The 18,402-nt window shown below is 40.0% G+C and overlaps 1 protein-coding gene across 4 annotated transcripts in view; it reads right to left on the reverse strand.

Annotated features, from left to right (window-relative positions):
- IGF2BP2 (insulin like growth factor 2 mRNA binding protein 2) overlaps nucleotides 1–18,402 on the reverse strand; it is a gene marked incomplete at its 5' end in the record, with an annotated part of 158,539 nt that overhangs the window by 14,352 nt on the left and 125,785 nt on the right. For 2 of the 4 annotated variants that reach the window (XM_082654345.1, XM_082654346.1), the window contains 3 exons: nucleotides 7,649–7,777; nucleotides 10,586–10,721; nucleotides 11,064–11,186. In XM_082654345.1, coding sequence (XP_082510471.1) covers nucleotides 7,649–7,777; nucleotides 10,586–10,721; nucleotides 11,064–11,186 — 388 coding nt within the window. The remainder of the gene's footprint in view (nucleotides 1–7,648; nucleotides 7,778–10,585; nucleotides 10,722–11,063; nucleotides 11,187–18,402) is intronic. The other 2 variants (XM_082654347.1, XM_082654348.1) reach the window with 2 other exon arrangements.

Raw genomic sequence — 18,402 nt, forward strand, 5'->3', positions numbered from 1 at the left:
GAGAGAACAGCCTGATGGCATGGGGAGGCAGGTAGTGTGAGATCACGCAGGGAGGGCTCCGTGGGCCTTGATTTGGACGTGGATTTGACCCAAAGTACAATGGATGCCCCTGAAGGACGTTACGTGGCATTCAATGAGGTCACAGGAATGGAGAATCCATCATCAGGCACCGTATGGCTTGAACTACTGAGTGTTAAGTGCGTACTTATTTATCACTTATCAGAGCACACTTTCCATTCCCCCCACCCCCATGCTTACATGGAGTCCACAACCTCAACTGGAAGAGAAGCTTAGTCATAATGACCAAAACGTAACCTGTCATGACTTAAATAAATGTTCTCTTTAATGGGAAAGCAGGCTGTAGCCAGCTGACAAACTGGGGCCCCAGAGTGGGGTGGGCGGGATGGAACCACAACCCTAAAATGGCAACTGGGCTTTTACTGTCTCAGTTTGAGGTTCCCCACATATTTTATGAGGGAGAAGCTACTTTACTTTTGAGTGTTTCAAAAGAATTATGATTTGGGATATGGGGTGGGGGGAGAAGAGGTTATGGTGAAGGTGCCCCTGCCAGGTATGCTTCCCCAAAAGGAGAGGCAGCAAGGGTGCAGGGGGTCACTATTATCCACTGGTTCATTTCAAATTCCGTTTGAGGGCAACTAGTGTCTGCGTTTCCTCTGTGCTTGACTACGCTGGGGGTAGTAGAGGCGTATATATCAAACATACTCATGAACATTTAGAATGGAATTCAATTTTAAGTTGGCCCTGCTCTTTCTGGAAGAACTGCAGGGTCCTCAGTTCCTAGCTGTTGTGTATGACCATTTGATGTATCATTTAGGTGATATTCTGAATCATGAAGAAATCAGGGAGCAGAAAGAGAGAGGGGTGTTGAAGGGGTAGTAAAGAGGGCAAGGGTCAGGCATACAAATTAGGTTCAAAAATATAACTAGCCGTAGTGTGATGACAGAGTTCTGTTATAAAGACGGCAGGTGCTCTCCCTGGGAACCAGGAATACGGACATGGGAGGAAGGGAGTGGACTTGGTCAGAGTCATGGGCAGAGCTATTCAAGATTCAGAAGGTGCACCATTCTATCCCAGCTTGTCCAGTGCCTCCTTCCAGCCCCTGCCTATCACCCCTGTGAGCTCTCAGAGGACCACCTCAGAAGCTGAGGCGGACCAGGAATTGGTAAGCTAGCAAGAGGTGGAGCCAAGGTTTGGGCACAGATCTCTGTGTCTGACTCTGCGTCCCAAGATCTTAACCCAACACTGCCCTCCTCTGGAACATTCCAAATTTATTAGTTCAGGTGGGGCCCATGGTGTAGTTATGATAAGGCTCCCCTAAGGATTCTAATATGCCCTCTGCTGAGTTTAAGTACATGAATGGACAATTAAAACTCACTGGACATATACAGTGAATCAGCAGCATGGAAGAGGGGAGCAAAGCTGAGCAAGGCAAGAAAATGATCTCAGTGAATTAATTCAGGAAAGAGGGAGAGCTTTTCTAAAAAGTCTGCTTTATTTCTCAGTGAGATTCAAGAGGGCAGTGCTTTAATATGTGAGTAGACTGCTATGAGGGAAGCCAATCAGAGAACTAGATCGATCTTAGAAATTAAAAACATGACTTGTGGAGTAAAAACTCCATAGAAGTCATACAAATAGCAGCATGGACACTCTTGAAAAGCCAATCAGTGCACAAGAAGATTAACTCACGCAAAACAAGAGGAAGGACTCAGACAAGACGAGTAGAGTGGGAAGATCTACTCTCTCTCCATAAAGTGGAAACTCCAGGAGGAAATGGAGTGGAGGGAAGAGAGGCAATGCTAAAATTAATTACAGACGCAGAAGGTTTTCCTGAACCAATGAAAAACTTGAATGTTCAGATTAAAGGGCTCAGAGTCAGATTTCTGATTTCCAAGGGTATCAGTAAAATACTACAAAAGGCAAAAAACTTAGACAAAAGAAAAAAAAAAAGTTACCTACTAAAGTAAGAGAACTCAGACTGGTAGCAACAATGTTTTCAGAGTTCTAAAGGAACTAAGACCCTAGAATTTTTAGATACCTAGTTGAACTTTCATTCACATATGAAGTGGGGCGGGGGAGGCATTTTCAGGTATAGAAAAGCTTAGAAATTATACTACTTACATAATTATTCCTGAAAAAAAAGTTGTTTGAGGAACTACTCCAGAAAAACAAAGAAACGAAAACAAATAACTCAAAAAATAAGAGGATATGGAATTCAAGAAACCATCTGTAGTGAGCAAAGAGACCAGTAAGAAAAGTTTAGTTAATTCTAAATAACTGTGAGATATGAGACTGTGTATTGACTTAGAAAGAAAATTTAATAATTTGTACTAAAATTCCAGGTTATTTATAGAGTAATATAATAAAAATACATTAAACAAAAATCTGTTAGAAATAAAGAATTTGAAAAATCATAATCATAGTGGGAGAACAGTAAACTGCTCTCAAAATGTAGTAAGTCATAGAGATAAAAATAATAAAATAGAGGATACAAGCCACCAATTAAAAGCTTGATTTTACAGCCATATACACAACTTTGAGTCCATCAGAGAAGGTACATCTTTCCAAGTGCCCATGATTTCCAAAATTTGATCATGCATGAGCAAGACCACAAGAATCAGAGATGTTCCAATAACATTCTTTGAGTACAAAATGTACAGGAAACAATTATAGGATAACAAAAAAGAAACCCTTAACTACTTAAAAATTAAAAGAAAAATCCCTAGTAAATTTGATCAAGAAAAAGAACGGAAAGGAAATATATGATGTTAGGAATTAAAAGAGAGAGAGATTCGCAAGTTCGCAGCTTTAAAAGGCAACAGTTTGCTCTGCACAGCTTTGTGTCACTAAGTATGAAAAGAGAGATGAATACTTTCATAGGAAAATATAAGAAATTGAAAAGGTTATAAATGATCAATCTTTCTCCAAACAAAAGGTACTAGGCCCAGAATTTTTATGGATGGATTGTATCAAATCTTCAAGGAACAGAAAATTCCTACATATTAATTTTCCCAAGTATAGTATAAGTTGACCATCTTTCCAATTCAACCTTTGAGGAAAAAAAAGATTGTTGAAACTGTCAAAGACGCTATAAAACTATAGTAACTGCAGTGTAGACAAAAAGATGAATGGAACAGAATAGAGCCCAGGAATATGACTCAGTGGGAATTAAGCGAACAACAAAGCTGCCATTTCAAATTGAGTGATGAAATGGTGCATTTCTCAGTAAGTGACTTTCGGAAAACTGGCTATTTGGAAAAAAAATAACGTTAGATCCCTATCTCAAAGTACAAGTTAAGATAAATTCCCTGTGAATAATAAACTATGATCCCCCAGAAGCAACAACTCAAAATTACTGTAAGAAAACTTGGGAGAATATTTTATAGTCTTAGATGGCAGAAGGCTTTTTCTTAGCATAACAACAAAGGACAGAAGTCCATAAAGGAAAACATCATTGATTTAACTATCTTAATTCTTAAAATTTCTGCGTAAGTTCTGCTGAAGGGAAATGTGAAAATTTAAAATACATTCCCCTTTGATGCAATAATTGCAGTCTTAGAATTTACTTTTAGATATATTCACACATTTATGTATAAGGATATTCATTTTGACACTATTTGTAGGAGAGAAAGCCTAGAGACAACCCAAATGTAGAAAAATAGTATGCTCAGTAGAAAAATTATAGTAAATTTCATACAATGGAATACTACATAGCCATCAAAGAGAATTAGTTCTAAATATGGAAAGGATGCCCACAGTAAGTAAAAAATGGAAACAAACAAATAAAAAACACAGTAATTCATTGTGTGTGGCATGATTCCATTTGTTTGGAATAATATGATTATAGGATTATATATGCTCATAAAACATATTTTAAAACGTAATAGTGCTATACTTCTGGGGAGTGGTTGCTGGGTGAAATTTGGGTAAGAGAAGGAAGACTGAAGGGAAATGTTTACTATTTACTTCACACAGCATAGTTCGATTGTTCAAAAAGTATCTATTTTAAATTACTATGGCACAATTTGCAGAGATGTGGATGGACCTAGAGATTGTCATACAGAGTGAAGGAAGTCAGAAAGAGAAAATCAAATTATCGCTTGTATGTGGAATATAAAAAAATGGTACAGGTGAACTTATTTGTGAAGCAGAAATAGAGTCACAGATGTAGAGAACAAACTTATGGTTACCAAGGGGGGAAGGGGAAGTGGGAGGAAGAGGGAGATTGGGACTGACATATAAACACTACTATGCATAAAATAGATAACTAATGAGAACCTAGTGTATAGCACAGGGAACTCTACTCAATGCTCTGTGGTGACCTAAACGGGAAGGAAATCTAAAAAAGAGTGGATATATGTATATGTATAACTGATTCACTTTGCTGCATAGCAGAAACTCACATAACATTGTAAAGCAACTCTACTCTAATAAAAATTAATTTTATAAAGAAGAAAGAAAAAAAAGGTAAAAAAATTAAGCCAAAAAAAGAATTTACTATGGCACAAGACACCACAAATAAAGCAAAAAGAAATGACAAGCTGGTGGAAGATATTTACAACATGACAAATGGTTAACAGCTTTAATATGTAATTAGCTGTTACAAATCATTAAGAAAAAGATGGCGGTAAATGACAACAGCAGCTAAGATTTACATAGCAATTACTGTGTGCAGGTTTTTACTTATTTAACAACCCCACGATATGTGTACTATTATTACCCCCATCTTATAGACAGGGACATGGAGACACAAAGAGGTTAAGTCACTTGCCCAAGTTTGTTAAAAATAACAAGTGATATAGTGCAGAGATTCAAATACAGGCAGCCTGACTCCAGAATCTATACTGCCTCTTAATAGACTGATGGGCATGGGATACAAAAAGACAATTCATTAGAGAGGGAAAAAAATGGCCAATAAGCCCCAGTGTTAAATCTCATAATAGCACCCTTTAAAGTATCAGATTGCAAGGAATAATTACATTGGTAGTGAGTATAGGAGGAAAAAAACACCTCTCTGTCACATACCAGATAGGAAGGAAAAGTAGTATATTCTTTATGTATCAAAATTTATCATTTATCAATATTTATATTTTTTATAGTTACATATAAAATTTATACATTCTTTGGCTCCGCAAGTCTATTTCCAGGAATTTATTGAGAAAATAGCTGGATAAAAGAACCAAGATATATATACAAGGATTTCCACTGTAGAGTGAAAATTTGGAATACACACACACACACACACACACATATCACCTATATATTTAATACATTATACATGTATATATAAATTGTATATATACCCACACATATACACAGAAACACTGATTATTTCTAGATTAAGAAAAAACCTGCACTTGTATTATTTGCTTCTTAAATACTTTGCACATATTACTTTTATAACCAGAAAATGATGATGGTAATTTTCATACATACACACATACATTAGAAGCTTCCAGAGTTGAGAGACCAATTTGTGCATGTGTGAGCCAGCTGCAAAGAGGTGCACAGACTTCCTGACCTTTGGATGCTAAGAGCAAAAGCGCTAGAGTTTGGTGATGCACAAAAGCAACCAGGAAATAACCTAGTTCCTTGAAATCTGAATGCCTTTGTGACAAGCAAGCAATAATATTTTATAAGTATTTGAAGTATCCCCACCACCCCATCCTACCCTGTCCTTCTCAGGAGGCCTGAGCCCACTAGGGAAGCCCTCAATCCTGCAGTACAGGTTCTAGATTCTGCACAGGTGGGTGGCGATGGCCACCTCCATGCCTGCCCTGAGTTCTGCAGCTGTCAGAGAGAGAGGTCTGCAGGAGATGTACTGTTGCAGATTTGGGGCAACTGTGTGCTTTGGGTTAGAATCTAATCTTGACCTATGGGCTCAAGATCAGAACTACATGGCTTTTAGCTTAAAGAAGAAATTTTATTTAAAATCTATTTTATAAAGAACAGAAACTATTTCAGTAAAATCATTATTCTACTATTTTAGTAAAAAATCTCAGATGTGAAGGAAGCTTTCAAAATGGCAAAACCTATTTTCAAGTTTAGAAAATATTCTGCTATCATATGAAAAGTTCTCTTTTTGTTTTAGTTCAGGGGTCTGCAAAATCTTCTGTAAAGAGCCAAATACATATTTTAGGCTTTGCATACCTCAGGGTCTCTACTGCATCTACTCAACTCTGCCATCACAGCAGGAAAGCAAACAGACAGTACGTAAACAAACATTCACAGATGTATTTATTTACAAAAATAAGTGGTGGGCTGCCTCAGGCTGTCGTTTGCTGACCTCTCTTTTAGATTATCAATTTTAGAAGTGGTCTATTGTATTATATCTTTTTTCTCCCACCATTTACGTTACTTAGGTTGAGAGGCTTCTGAAGTTATCTTCTGTGGAGCAGTATGTACAGTCTTTCTCCCAAGAAATGAGATGTGTCTAAATGCCAGTTCATTGTACTGGGCTCGGTCATTCTCAAATCTCAGCAAAGATACGGGGACATGCACCTCTCAGAGCTGTTCTCCCTCCTTAGAGCAGCTACATGACTATAACAGCTGCCATTTCCCTCCTGCCATATTCCCAGCTCCCTCTAACACACACACACACAGCTCAATATTGGACCCTATCCTTTAGTTTAAGGGAAAATGTATATAACTCTACGGTATGGAGATTTAAAAATGACTCAGAAGAGCTGTATATAAACAAGATGACAGAATGTGTATGTTTTTGTGACTAAGGAGGTGGGTGCAAGTTCATGTCTGTATTTTGTTGACAAAACAGCACAGTGGGTTCATCCTACCTCTCTACAGAGACCCAAAGAGTTACTAGGAATTCCGACACTGCAATGCCTACTACACACCAGGGACCACCTCTCAAAAGAAAGCAGTGGTTAAGCTAATGTTCTCCAACCTGATTCTTCCCATTTAAACAGTATAAACACTGGGAGAAAATTAGTTTGCTTAAAATATAAGTAGTATGTGTGGAGAAGAATTAGGAATGAAAAAAAAAAAGCTGTCAAGTACCCTGAGCCCTAATTTGGTAATCTGTTGATCCTGATGATGCTTGAGAATGCGAACAAGCAGAAAACGCAGAAAGTTCACATTTCTTCTGCCACTATTAATTATGATTCAAACAATAAATACTTACTGAGAATCTACTAGATGCCAGGCATTGTGCTAAGTGTTTAGAAATCTAGACACTGTGTTATTTTCTTTTTAAAACTGCCTATTAATAGAATATAATGAATTTGAGTCATAGACACAGGTGGGAATTTTATACATGAGTCATCCAGGTACCCTAATATCTTAGTAGGTGAACAACACTCATGAAGGTTCTGATTTGAGCTAACAAATCCTTTTTTTACAATGAGTAGGCTTCTAGCTAATGAATTTGCTAGTAGTCTCTTTCCTTCCCAGATATGACATATACTATATGTTTAAGAGCACATACTTAGAAGATGGTTTAGTAACATTAATCTGTCCATTAGGAAGAAGTCCTAAGAACTGTTGAATTCATTCTACAATCCCTTATGAGCACAGCCTCCAAATGAAGGCTCTGGCTCTGATTCAACATGGCAGAGAAATGCTGCTGCCTGGAGGAGCGTATGAGCAAACCCCTGAGAACTGAGCTACTTACAGTGAAAGGGTGGTAGGGGGGACCGGGGGGAGCTCCTCGGGGCCCTGCTGGCGGAGGCAGCATGGACAGTCCTGTTGAAAAGATGCCAAGTGCGCTGAGGTTCAACCCCGGGATCAGATTGGCTTGTTGCTGGGAATAAAAATGGAGAAAAAGTTGAGGGGAGGAGACCTGAGAGGTCCAGCTTGCCTGGGTCAACCTCCATCTCTTGCCTGGGTGGCACCAGGGTCTCCTAATGAATCAGCTCCGCCCAGGCCCCGTGGGCCTCTTCCTCACCGTGTTGCAGGGGTGAGCTCTCCAGACCTCAACCTGACTGTGGCTTCCCTTCAAAGGTTCTCTGCTGCCTTGAGAGTGTCTACACATCTTAACACAGCAAGCAAGGCTCTTCCTGGGGACCCAGGCCACCTCACCAGCATCTCTCCTGCTAACCCTTTACCTCCACTCTGCCCGGTCGTCCTCCTCTCTCTCCTCTGGACACCCCCCCCCCCAACATTGTCTACCTTGCAAGAAATGTGCTTCTCTCCCTCCTCACCTGGCTACATCCTACTCGTCATGTGGGTTTCACCTGAGCTTAGGTGTCCCCTCTTCGAGGAAGCCTTCTCTCACCCCAAAGGCCTCAGCTCAAGGTGCTCTCCTAACATGCCCACGTTTCCTTACAACAGCAGGCATCACATGGTATCTGAATGGCCTGTGTAGCTGCCTCTCCCCTTTTTAGACCACAGTTTCCTTATAGACAGAGACTGTCCTATTTAGTGCTGTGAGCTCAGTGCCTGGTACATAGTAAGTACTCAATAAATATTTGCTGGATGAATATGTTTAAAACATATTAGATTAATAGTTTTTCCTAACTCTATCCAGGGAAAGATCAGACCCTTCACTAAGATACCACTTATGTAAACTCCATTATCCATATTCAGAATGGTTCACAACCTTGGCTTCTTTACCATTTAGTTGCCAGCTTCATGATCATCTCACTTGCTAATTTCACATTTAAATATGGGGATGCTCACATAGGTTGCCCCTTCAGAGGCAGAGGAATGATGCAGTGCCCACCCTGGCCTGTATCCAACCTGTCCCACCACTGCCCCCTGAACGCTAAGCAAAGCTCTAACATTTTCTCTTTTCTTATCTGTGGCTCTAGGGTCACCCAGTAAGTTGTCTTCTTTTAGAATGTTTGGAATAGGAGAGCTAGGATCCTTGACCTTGATCCCATTCATGTATAAGATTTAGTAGTTCTGTTATTCACCTATCAATGCATGACTTTAGCCCAGACATGAATGAACCTAAGTGATATATATGCTCAGGGGAAGATGTCTGGAGCACCCAGACCCTTTGCAGCATTTCCAGGTGTTCATGGAAAGAGCTGTTTATCATAAGGTATCAAGATCCCCAAAGAAGAAAATGAGATCAGCGGATGATACTTTCACAGACAAATACACACAAACAGGGGAGAAGTTCACACTGAAGTCTTCTCCTCGTTGTGCCTCGTAATTATGATGTGACAAGGGCTACTAAGGGGGGATTTGGGGTGAGGTGGGAGAGAGAGTACTGACCTGAGTAAGAAGGTCCTGTGGAAAGTGCTGCAGTGAGGAAACTGGGGCTGCGTTTAACCTACCTAGTCCTTCGTCAACATTTATTCTTCTGTGAAATGTTATATACAAAGTCTGGGATTTTCTTCAAAGTCATCCAAGGTGGGTGGGGATATGGATAAAGGTTCAGATGAAACAAAACAGGCCATGAGTTGGTAACTGTTGAAGTTGGATTATGGGCATATGAGAGCTTATCATAGTATCCTTTCCTGTTTTGTATATGTTACAAAAATCACTACCATAAAAAATGAAAAAATTTACTCCTCTGAGCTGAGTTTGTGCTTTGATTGACGGACAAATATTTTTAAGATTTCTGAATGAACCTTAGAATGGTGTCTCTCCATTAAAAAGTTGGAACTAGTAGTAATAACAGGAAGAACAAACCCAAATCAGTCTGCTAGAAGTATTAGAGCTGAGGTGGATGACAACATTTACTGGGCGTAAATACATCAGGGACTTCCTTGGTGGCGCAGTGGTTAAGAATCCGCCTGCCAATGCAGGGGACACGGCTTTGATCCCTGGTCCGGGAAGATCCCACATGCCATGGAGCAACTAAGCCTGTGCACCACAACTAATGAGCCCGCGCTCTACAGCCTGTGAGCCACAACTACTGAGCCCGCGTGCCGCAACTACGGAAGCCCGTGCACCCTAGGGCCTGCGTGCCGCAACTACTGAGCCCGTGTGCCACAACTACTAAAGCCTGCACGCCTAGAGCCCGTGCTCCACAACAAGAGAAGCCACCACAATGAGAAGCCCACGCACCACAACGAAGAGCAGCCCCCGCTTGCCACAACTAGCGAAAGCCCGCACGCAGCAACGAAGACCCAATGCAGCCAAAAATAAATAAAATTTAAAAATAAATTAATTAAAAAAATAAAAGAACAGATCAGTGAGAGATGAAAATCAGAAGTTATTTTTAAAGTATGTACTTTTAAAATTGGAAAATAGGGGAAAAAAATCCCACTTTTCTAACATACCAGCTATTTTGATTTTTATATATAGCCTTCCAGGCATTTTGACCCATATTATTTTACATAATTATAACCCTAGTTATATATACTTTTATATATTCTTTTAATTAACAATACATCATAAGCAATTCCTCATTTTAAAATCTTCCAAGTTGTGATTTCGTTGACTCCATACTATTTTGTCCAGTGCACTTATCATAATTTACTAGTTCGTTTCCTGATTATTCTAATGCCCTTGCCCCAAGAAGACATGAATAACTCTGCATACCTATTCTAAAGTGCTTCTTCACTTTCTGAATGGCAATTATGCTTAGAGAGGCTTGGGTCCTGCCTGAAAATACATGTGAAAACCAGTGGAGAAGAAAGCAGTAGGCACTTACATTAACAGCCAGCATATCATTTTCAAAGGCCTCACGCAGCTTCTTCATAATCTCTATTTCAGCATTGGCACAGGCCTCAACTGTGCCCTTCACAGTGATGGTTCTTTCAGGGTTGTATATGCTCAAATCCTGCAAGCTGGCCACCAGGAAAAAGAGAGAAATTTCCTTTTTTCAAAAGGAAAAATAAAATCCCAGAAGGATCACAAACAAGTCTTGGTGGAGGAGACAGGGAGAAGACACCACACGCTGTGGCACAGAATATCTGCCATCTTATCTCAAATCTTTGTAGTGACTTAGATCAAATCCACAGTAGAAAATGTTTGACTGGTAACTATTTATGTATTTGTTTTGATGGTGTTGAATATAACCATATCACTTATGATTACATTCCCACTTTCAAGCAGATGAATGAGTTGGATATATCAAAATGCTCAAATTCTCCATTATTGGGCACAATTAATCTGAACAAGAGGCTTACGATGAGATTGTTATCTTGGTCCCTGTCTCGTGTTCAATTTTCTTCAAATTTCTGCCTTCTTTTCCAATCAGTCTTCCAACCAAGCCATTGTGGGCCAAGATCTTCAGAGGAATCTCTTCAGCTCTAAAAGACACAAGCCACATTTTAACATTTAAGGTGAACACAACGGTTGCCTCCCAAGAGCTATTACCCTCCTTGTTTCTTACAAATAGAAGCCATTTCTGTTCAGGTACCAAGTGGCCATGGGCTTTATGAGATGCTGGGTCCTTCACTAACTCTGGTGCGTGAATTCTGATTAACACACGCCAAATCATGGTAATTATGCTCCCTTGTTGTGACTGGTTGGAAATGGGTCCATGAGAGAGATCTGGCCAACTAGGTATGAGAATTAAGTCTGTTGGGTGATTTCAGGAAGGTTCTCCTTGCTCTTAAAAAAGGCACAATGGATAATGACATCAGTCAGATGGTAGACTAGGAAGCTACAGGCCCTCCTACTCCCACTGAGACACCAAGTTGACAACAAAAGATAGGCTAGACTATCTCTCTAAGAACTCTAGAGATCAGGTGAGAAGCTACAGCACCCAGGCTTTTATAAAACCAAAAAGGGATTCAAGTAAAAGGGGTAGGAAATTTTGTGGCGTTTGGCATGCCTTTCATGCTCCTTCCCCTACACAGTATAGCAAGGGGAAACTGGGAGGAAATCCTCCATACCAGGGATCCTCCCCTGGGACAGAAACAAAAAACTGGACCATGATTCCCACGTTCTGGCTTGCCTGGGAGCTGCCCGAGTGATTGGTTTCTGTCTCGCCTGACTTAGAGTTGACAAGCCTGGTGCCAGAGTCTGGAAGCTGCTGAAAACAGAGGTGAACTGTTAGAGCTGCAGTTCCATAGTCAGAAGCCAGAGGGTGAAAGAGATCAGAAATGGTTTGAGAGGTCCTAGAACCTCCAGCCAGACTGATTAGTGACGATCTTCTCCTGAACAAAGCCAGTATGCAAAGACTGTGAGAGGTGTTTTTTTTTCAAATGCTCAAATCGCAGCAAAAAGTTATAAGGCATGTAAAGAAATGGAAACATGGCCTAATCAAAGGATCAAAATAAAACTCCAGAAACTGACCCTAAAGAAATGCAGATCTATGAGCTACCTGACAAAGACTTTAAAATAGTGATCATAAAGATACTCAATAACCTAAAAGAGAACACAGACAACTAAATGAAATCAGGAAGATGATGCATGAATGAAGTGAGAATATCAACAAAGAAAAAGAAACTATTAAAAAACCTAACAGAAATAACAGAACTGAAAAATACAATAACTGAACTGAAATATTCATTAAAAGGGTTCAACAGCACACATGATCAGGCAGAAGACAGAATCAGCAAACTTGAAGATCAGTCATGTGAAATCATCAAATGAGAGGAGAAGAAACAAAAGAGAATTTTTAAAAAGTGGAGAAAGGGACTTCCCTGGTGGCACAGTGGTTAAGAATCCACCTGCCAATGCAGGGGACACAGGTTCGATCCCTGGTCCGGGAAGATCCCACATGCTGCGGAGCAACTAAGCCTGTGCACCACAACTACTGAGCCTGCGCTCTAGTGCCTATGTGCCACAACTACTGAAACTCGTGCACCCTACAGCCCGCGTGCCGCAACTACTGAAGCCCGCGTGCCTAGAGCCCGTGCTCCACAACAAGAGAAGCCTGTGCACCGCAATGAAGAATAGCCCCTGCTCACCGCAACTAGAGAAAGCCCGCACGCTGCAAGGGAGACCCAACGCAGCCAAAAAAAATAAATAAATAAAGTGGAGAAAGGCTAAGGGACTTACGGAACATTATCAAGTGGATCAAAATACATATCATTGGAATCCCAGAAGGAGAAGAGAGAGATGGTGCAGAGAGCTTATTCAAAGAAAACAGGCAGAAAACTTTCTAAATCTGAGACAACAAATGGACATACTGATTCAAGAAGCTCCAAGAACATCCAACCGGGATAAACCAAAAGAGAATTCCATTGAGATACATTATAACCCAAGTGTCTAAAGTCAAAGAGAAAATCTTGAAAGCAGCAAAGTGATTAGTAACATATGAGGAAATCTCCATAAGATTATGGATGGATTTCTCAGCAGAAATTTTGCAGGCCAGAAATGAATGGGATGACATATTCAAAGCACTGAAAGAAAAAACTATCAGGCTTCCCTGGTGGCGCAGTGGTTGAGAGTCCGCCTGCCGATGCAGGGGACGCGGGTTCGTGCCCCGGTCCGGGAAGATCCCACATGCCGCGGAGCGGCTGGGTCCGTGAGCCATGGCCGCTGAGCCTGCGCGTCCGGAGCCTGTGCTCCGCAACGGGAGAGGCCACAACTGTGAGAGACCTGCGTACCACAAACAAACAAACAAACAAAACAACTATCAACCAAGAATACTGCATCTAGCAAACTGTCTTTGAAAATGATGGGGAAATTAATACTTTTCCAGATAAACAAAAGCTAAAGGAGTTCATTACTATCAGATCAGCTCTACAAGAAATGCTAAAGGGAGTCCTTTAAGTTGAAATGAAAAGATGGTTCAACATATGAAAATTAATCAATATAATATACCACATTAACTGAATGAAGGACAAAACCCACATGATCATCTCAATTGATACAGAAAAAGCATTTGATAAAATTTAACAACTTTCCATGATTAATAACACCCAACAATTTAGGAACAGAAGGAAACTACCTCAACATAATAAAGACCACTTGTGAAAAGCCCACAGTGAACATCATATTTAACGGTGAAAAACTGAAAGGTTTTCCTCTAAGATCAGGAACAAAACAAAGATGCCCTCAGTATTTCTATGTAACATACTATTAGAAGTCCTATCCAGAGCAAGTAGCTAAGGAAAAAGAATAAAAGACATCTAAGTTGGAGAGGAAGAGGTAACATTATCTCTGTTCACAGATGATATGATCTTATATGTAGAAAACAAAGATTCCACAAGAAAACTGTTAGAACTAATAAACTAATTCAGCAACACTGTAGGATATAAAAATCAACATACAAAGAACAGTAGTGTTTCTATACACTAACAATGAACAATACGAAAAGGAAATTAAGAAAATAATTCCATTTATAATAGCATCATAAAGAATAAAGTATTGAGGAATAAGCCTAATTAAAGAAGTAAAAGACTTACACACTGAAAACTATAAAACAACGCTGAAAGAAATTAAAGACAGAAATCAATGGAAAGACATCCCGGATGCCTGGACTGGAAGACCTAAAGTTGTTCAGATGTCCACACCACCCAAAACAATCTACAGATTTGATGTAATCCCTATCAAAATCCCAAAGGCAACTTTTGCAGAAACAGAAAAACTCATTGTAAAAATTTATATGGAGGGGCTTCCCTGGTGGTGCAGTGGTTAAGAATCCGCCTGCCAATGCAGGGGACACAGGTTTGAGGCCTGGTCTGGGAAGATCCCACATGCCATGGAGCAACTAAGCCCGTGTACCACAACTACTGAGCCCATGTGCCACAACTAGTGAAGCCTGCATGCCTAGAGCCTGTGCTCTGTAACAAGAGAAGCCACTGCAATGAGAAGCCTGCACACCGCGACGAAGAGTAGCCCCCGCTCACCACAACTAGAGAAAGCCCACACACAGCAACAAAGACCCAATGCAGCCAAAAATAAATAAAGTAAATAAATTTATTAAAAAAAATTCATATGGAATCTCAAGGGACCCTGAATAATCAAAACAAGTTTGAAAAAGAACTCACATTTCCTGATTTCAAAACATATTGTATAGCTATGGTAATCAAAACAGTATGGTACTGGTATCAAGACAGAAAAATAAACCAAGAGGAAAGAATAGAGATCCCAGAAATAAATCCTTGCATATATGGTCAAATGATCTTCGACAAAGGTGCCAAGGCTACATCATGGGAAAAGGACAATGTCTTCGAAAATTAACTTAGGAAAACTTGCAAAAGAATGCAGCTGGGGGCTTCCCTGGTGGTGCAGTGGTTGAGAGTCCGCCTGCCGATGCAGGGGACACGGCTTCGTGCCCTGGTCCAGGAAGATCCCACATGCCGCAGAGCGGCTGGGCCCATGAGCCATGGCCGCTGAGCCTGAGCATCCGGAGCCTGTGCTCCACAACGGGAGAGGTCACAACAGTGAGAGGCCCGCGTACCACAAAAAAAAAAAAAAAAAAAAAGAATGCAGCTGGACCCTTATTTCATATACAAAAATTAACTCAAAAGAGATTAAAGACCTAAATGTAAAACCTGAAAGTACAATTTTCCTAGAAGAAAACAAAGGAGCAAAGCTTCACGATAGTGAACTTGGCTACTGTTTTTTGGATATAACACTAAAGCACAGTTGACAAAAGCAAAATTAACAAATGGGACTACACCAAACCTAAAAACTTTTGTGCATCAAAGGACACACTCAACAAAATGAAAAGACAACCTATGAAATGGAAGTAAGTATCTGCAAATCATATATCTGATAAGGATGTGGAGAAGTCTGAACTCTTGTGAAAGGCTGGTGGGATTGTAAAATGGTGCAACTGGTATGGAAAACAGGTTCCTCAAAAAATTGGAAATAGAACTACTGTATGATCCAGCAATCTCACTTCTTGGTATATATCCAAAAGAATTGAAAGCAGGGTCTCAAAGAAATATTTCAAAACAGCACTATTCATATAGCCAAGAGGTAGAAGCAACCCAAATCTCCATCAATGGATAAATGAATAAACAAAATGTGGTATACACACACAATGGAATATTATTCAGCCTTAAAAAAGGAAATCCTACAACATGAATTCATTTTGAGGTCATTATGTTAAGTGAAATAAGCCAGTCACAAAAAGACAAATACTGTATGATTTCACTTATCTGAGTTCTCTAAAATAGTCAAATTCGCAGAACCAGAAAATAGAATGGTAGCTACCAGAGGCTGGAGGGAGAGGGAAAAGGGGAGTTGTTGTTTAACAGGCACAGAGTTTCAGTTTTGTAAGATGATAAAGTTCTGGAGATCTGTTTCACAATAATGTGAATATACTTAACACTACTGAACTGTACCCTTAAAAATGGTTAAGATGATAAATTTTATGATAGGTGTTTTTTTGTTTGTTTTTTTTTACAATAAAAAAAGTTCAAAAAAAAAGGGCGGGGGGAGGGGACAAGGAGAGGATGCCTTCTCTTTCAACTTTTAAATAGTTTTCTGTGGGGATCCAAGGTCTGAAATCACTTCAGTCATCTTGTCATCATCAGGGGAGTATCAGACACCCTGAAGAAGGTAAAGCAGAAAGAAAAGTCATGGGCCTTTTAGTCTATGATTCAACTGACCTTTCAGTCACTCTCACATAATAAGGACTTCTAATTACGTGACATCATAATTGTTTCTTATTGCTTAAGCCACTTGTTATGTTTTCTGTTACTTGAGACCAAAAGCATTGAACAGATGCATTACTACTGCCTCAAAATACATGGATGTTTGAAGAAGCTCCACTAGAATGTGATTTACAGAGGGCAGGGTTTTTTGGTCAGCTTTGTCCACTGGCACATAGAACAGTGCCTGACAGACAGTATGTACTCAATAAATATTTGGTAAATGAACAGAAAGAAAGTTTAGAATCCCTATTCTCCTCCATCCTCCACCTCCTACTCATCTTCCTCACAGCTCAGCTTAAATGTCACTTACACAGGGAGGCCTTCTCTGAAATCCTCAAATCTCTTCTTGCCCCCTAAAACCGTGATTAGGGCCTCCAGTTACCTGCAGTTGTTTTCCACTGTAGCACCTCTCATAGCTGTGCTTAATTACTTACTGGTGTAATTATTTGTTTAGCAGATGTCTCTCCCACTGGATAAAAAAAGGAACTGGATCTTGTTCAGGGCTGTAGCCTCAACCCAGCACAGTGCTCAGCAAGGTGCCGCACTCAAAAAAAAAGTATTTCAAAGACAGTCAAATTCTATCTTGGCTCTACACGAATACTTTAAGAATCCAATTTATACATCAGTCTTTTTGGTTCTTCAGAATATTGTCAGATGCTTACATCTAGCTCAAAGGACCAAGGAGGGTAACATTTATAAAATTCTCAATAACTTAGATGAGGGAGGGGCTTCTTCAAATTAAGACACAGCATGTGGGGGGTTTCAAAAGCCCCAAATAGTAAATAATTAGTTAAGTGAAATGTTAGAGTCCCTTATGAAATCTAAGAATAGATTTGCAACGTTTTTCTTTTAGGAACTACTTTCATCTTCTTGGTTTTGGAACACTATTCTTTGACATTGTTTGCTAAATCAGTTTTATATTCAATTCATCCCTCACTGCTTCTTTTTTTTTTTTTTTTTTGCGGTACGTGGGCCTCTCACTGTTGTGGCTGCTCCCGTTGCGGAGCACAGGCTCCGGACGCGCAGGCTCAGCGGCCATGGCTCACGGGCCCAGCCGCTCCACGGCATGTGGGATCTTCCCGGACCGGGGCATGAACCCGTGTCCCCTGCCTTGGCAGGCGGACTCTCAACCACTGTGCCACCAGGGAAGCCCCCTCACTGCTTCTTTATTAAAACTGCCACACATGCCTGTAAGTGGATTTTGCCAAACAAACATACAGCCTTTTTTATTATATTGCCTATTCCGTTACCATTAATTTGTTTATAATACAAATTAATAAATTTGTATTACTAAATTATACAAGTTACTAAGAACTGTATTTGTCATTCAAATTGGTACAACACTCAGGAATCCTAAGAAATATTTTGTAAAAGAAATGGACAGGGGGAGAGAGAAAAACAAAGAAGAATGAAGTAGCCACTCAGATACCAGTTTCTACTATTTAAGGAAACATAATCCAATTTTAAGAGTGCAAGTGGCTTAGGAGCATGGTGACAAACCCCTTTTCCAGCATAGTAAATGATGGTTTTGACAACAATGTATTTTCTGTATCTGCCCAGTCCAATATGATAGCCATTAGCCATACATGCGATTATTTAAGTCTGAATGGATTAAAATAAAATATTCAGTTCCTCCATTGCACTAGTCACATTTCAAGCACTCAACAGGAACACATGGCTAGTGGCTATCGTATTGAACAGTGCAGATACAGAACATTTCCATCACTGCATGGCCCTGGACAGCACGGGTCTATACGTTCCTACCAATAATTATTACCAGTGAGTGATGGAAGCATTAGGCTCACCAAGAGAAACATACAAGTAGAGAAACAGCCATGTTATAAACATAAAAGATCTATTTCCCACCGTATTCTCTTTAGGAACAAATTTCTGAAAAATAATCCTTCCCCTGCTCTCTTTACTAAGAAATAGATTTACAGCTTTTTAAAACTTTCCTGGGTTA

This window comes from Grampus griseus (genome assembly GCF_964374135.1).
Source record: "Grampus griseus genome assembly, chromosome: 5".
Classification (NCBI taxonomy): Eukaryota; Metazoa; Chordata; class Mammalia; order Artiodactyla; family Delphinidae; genus Grampus; species Grampus griseus.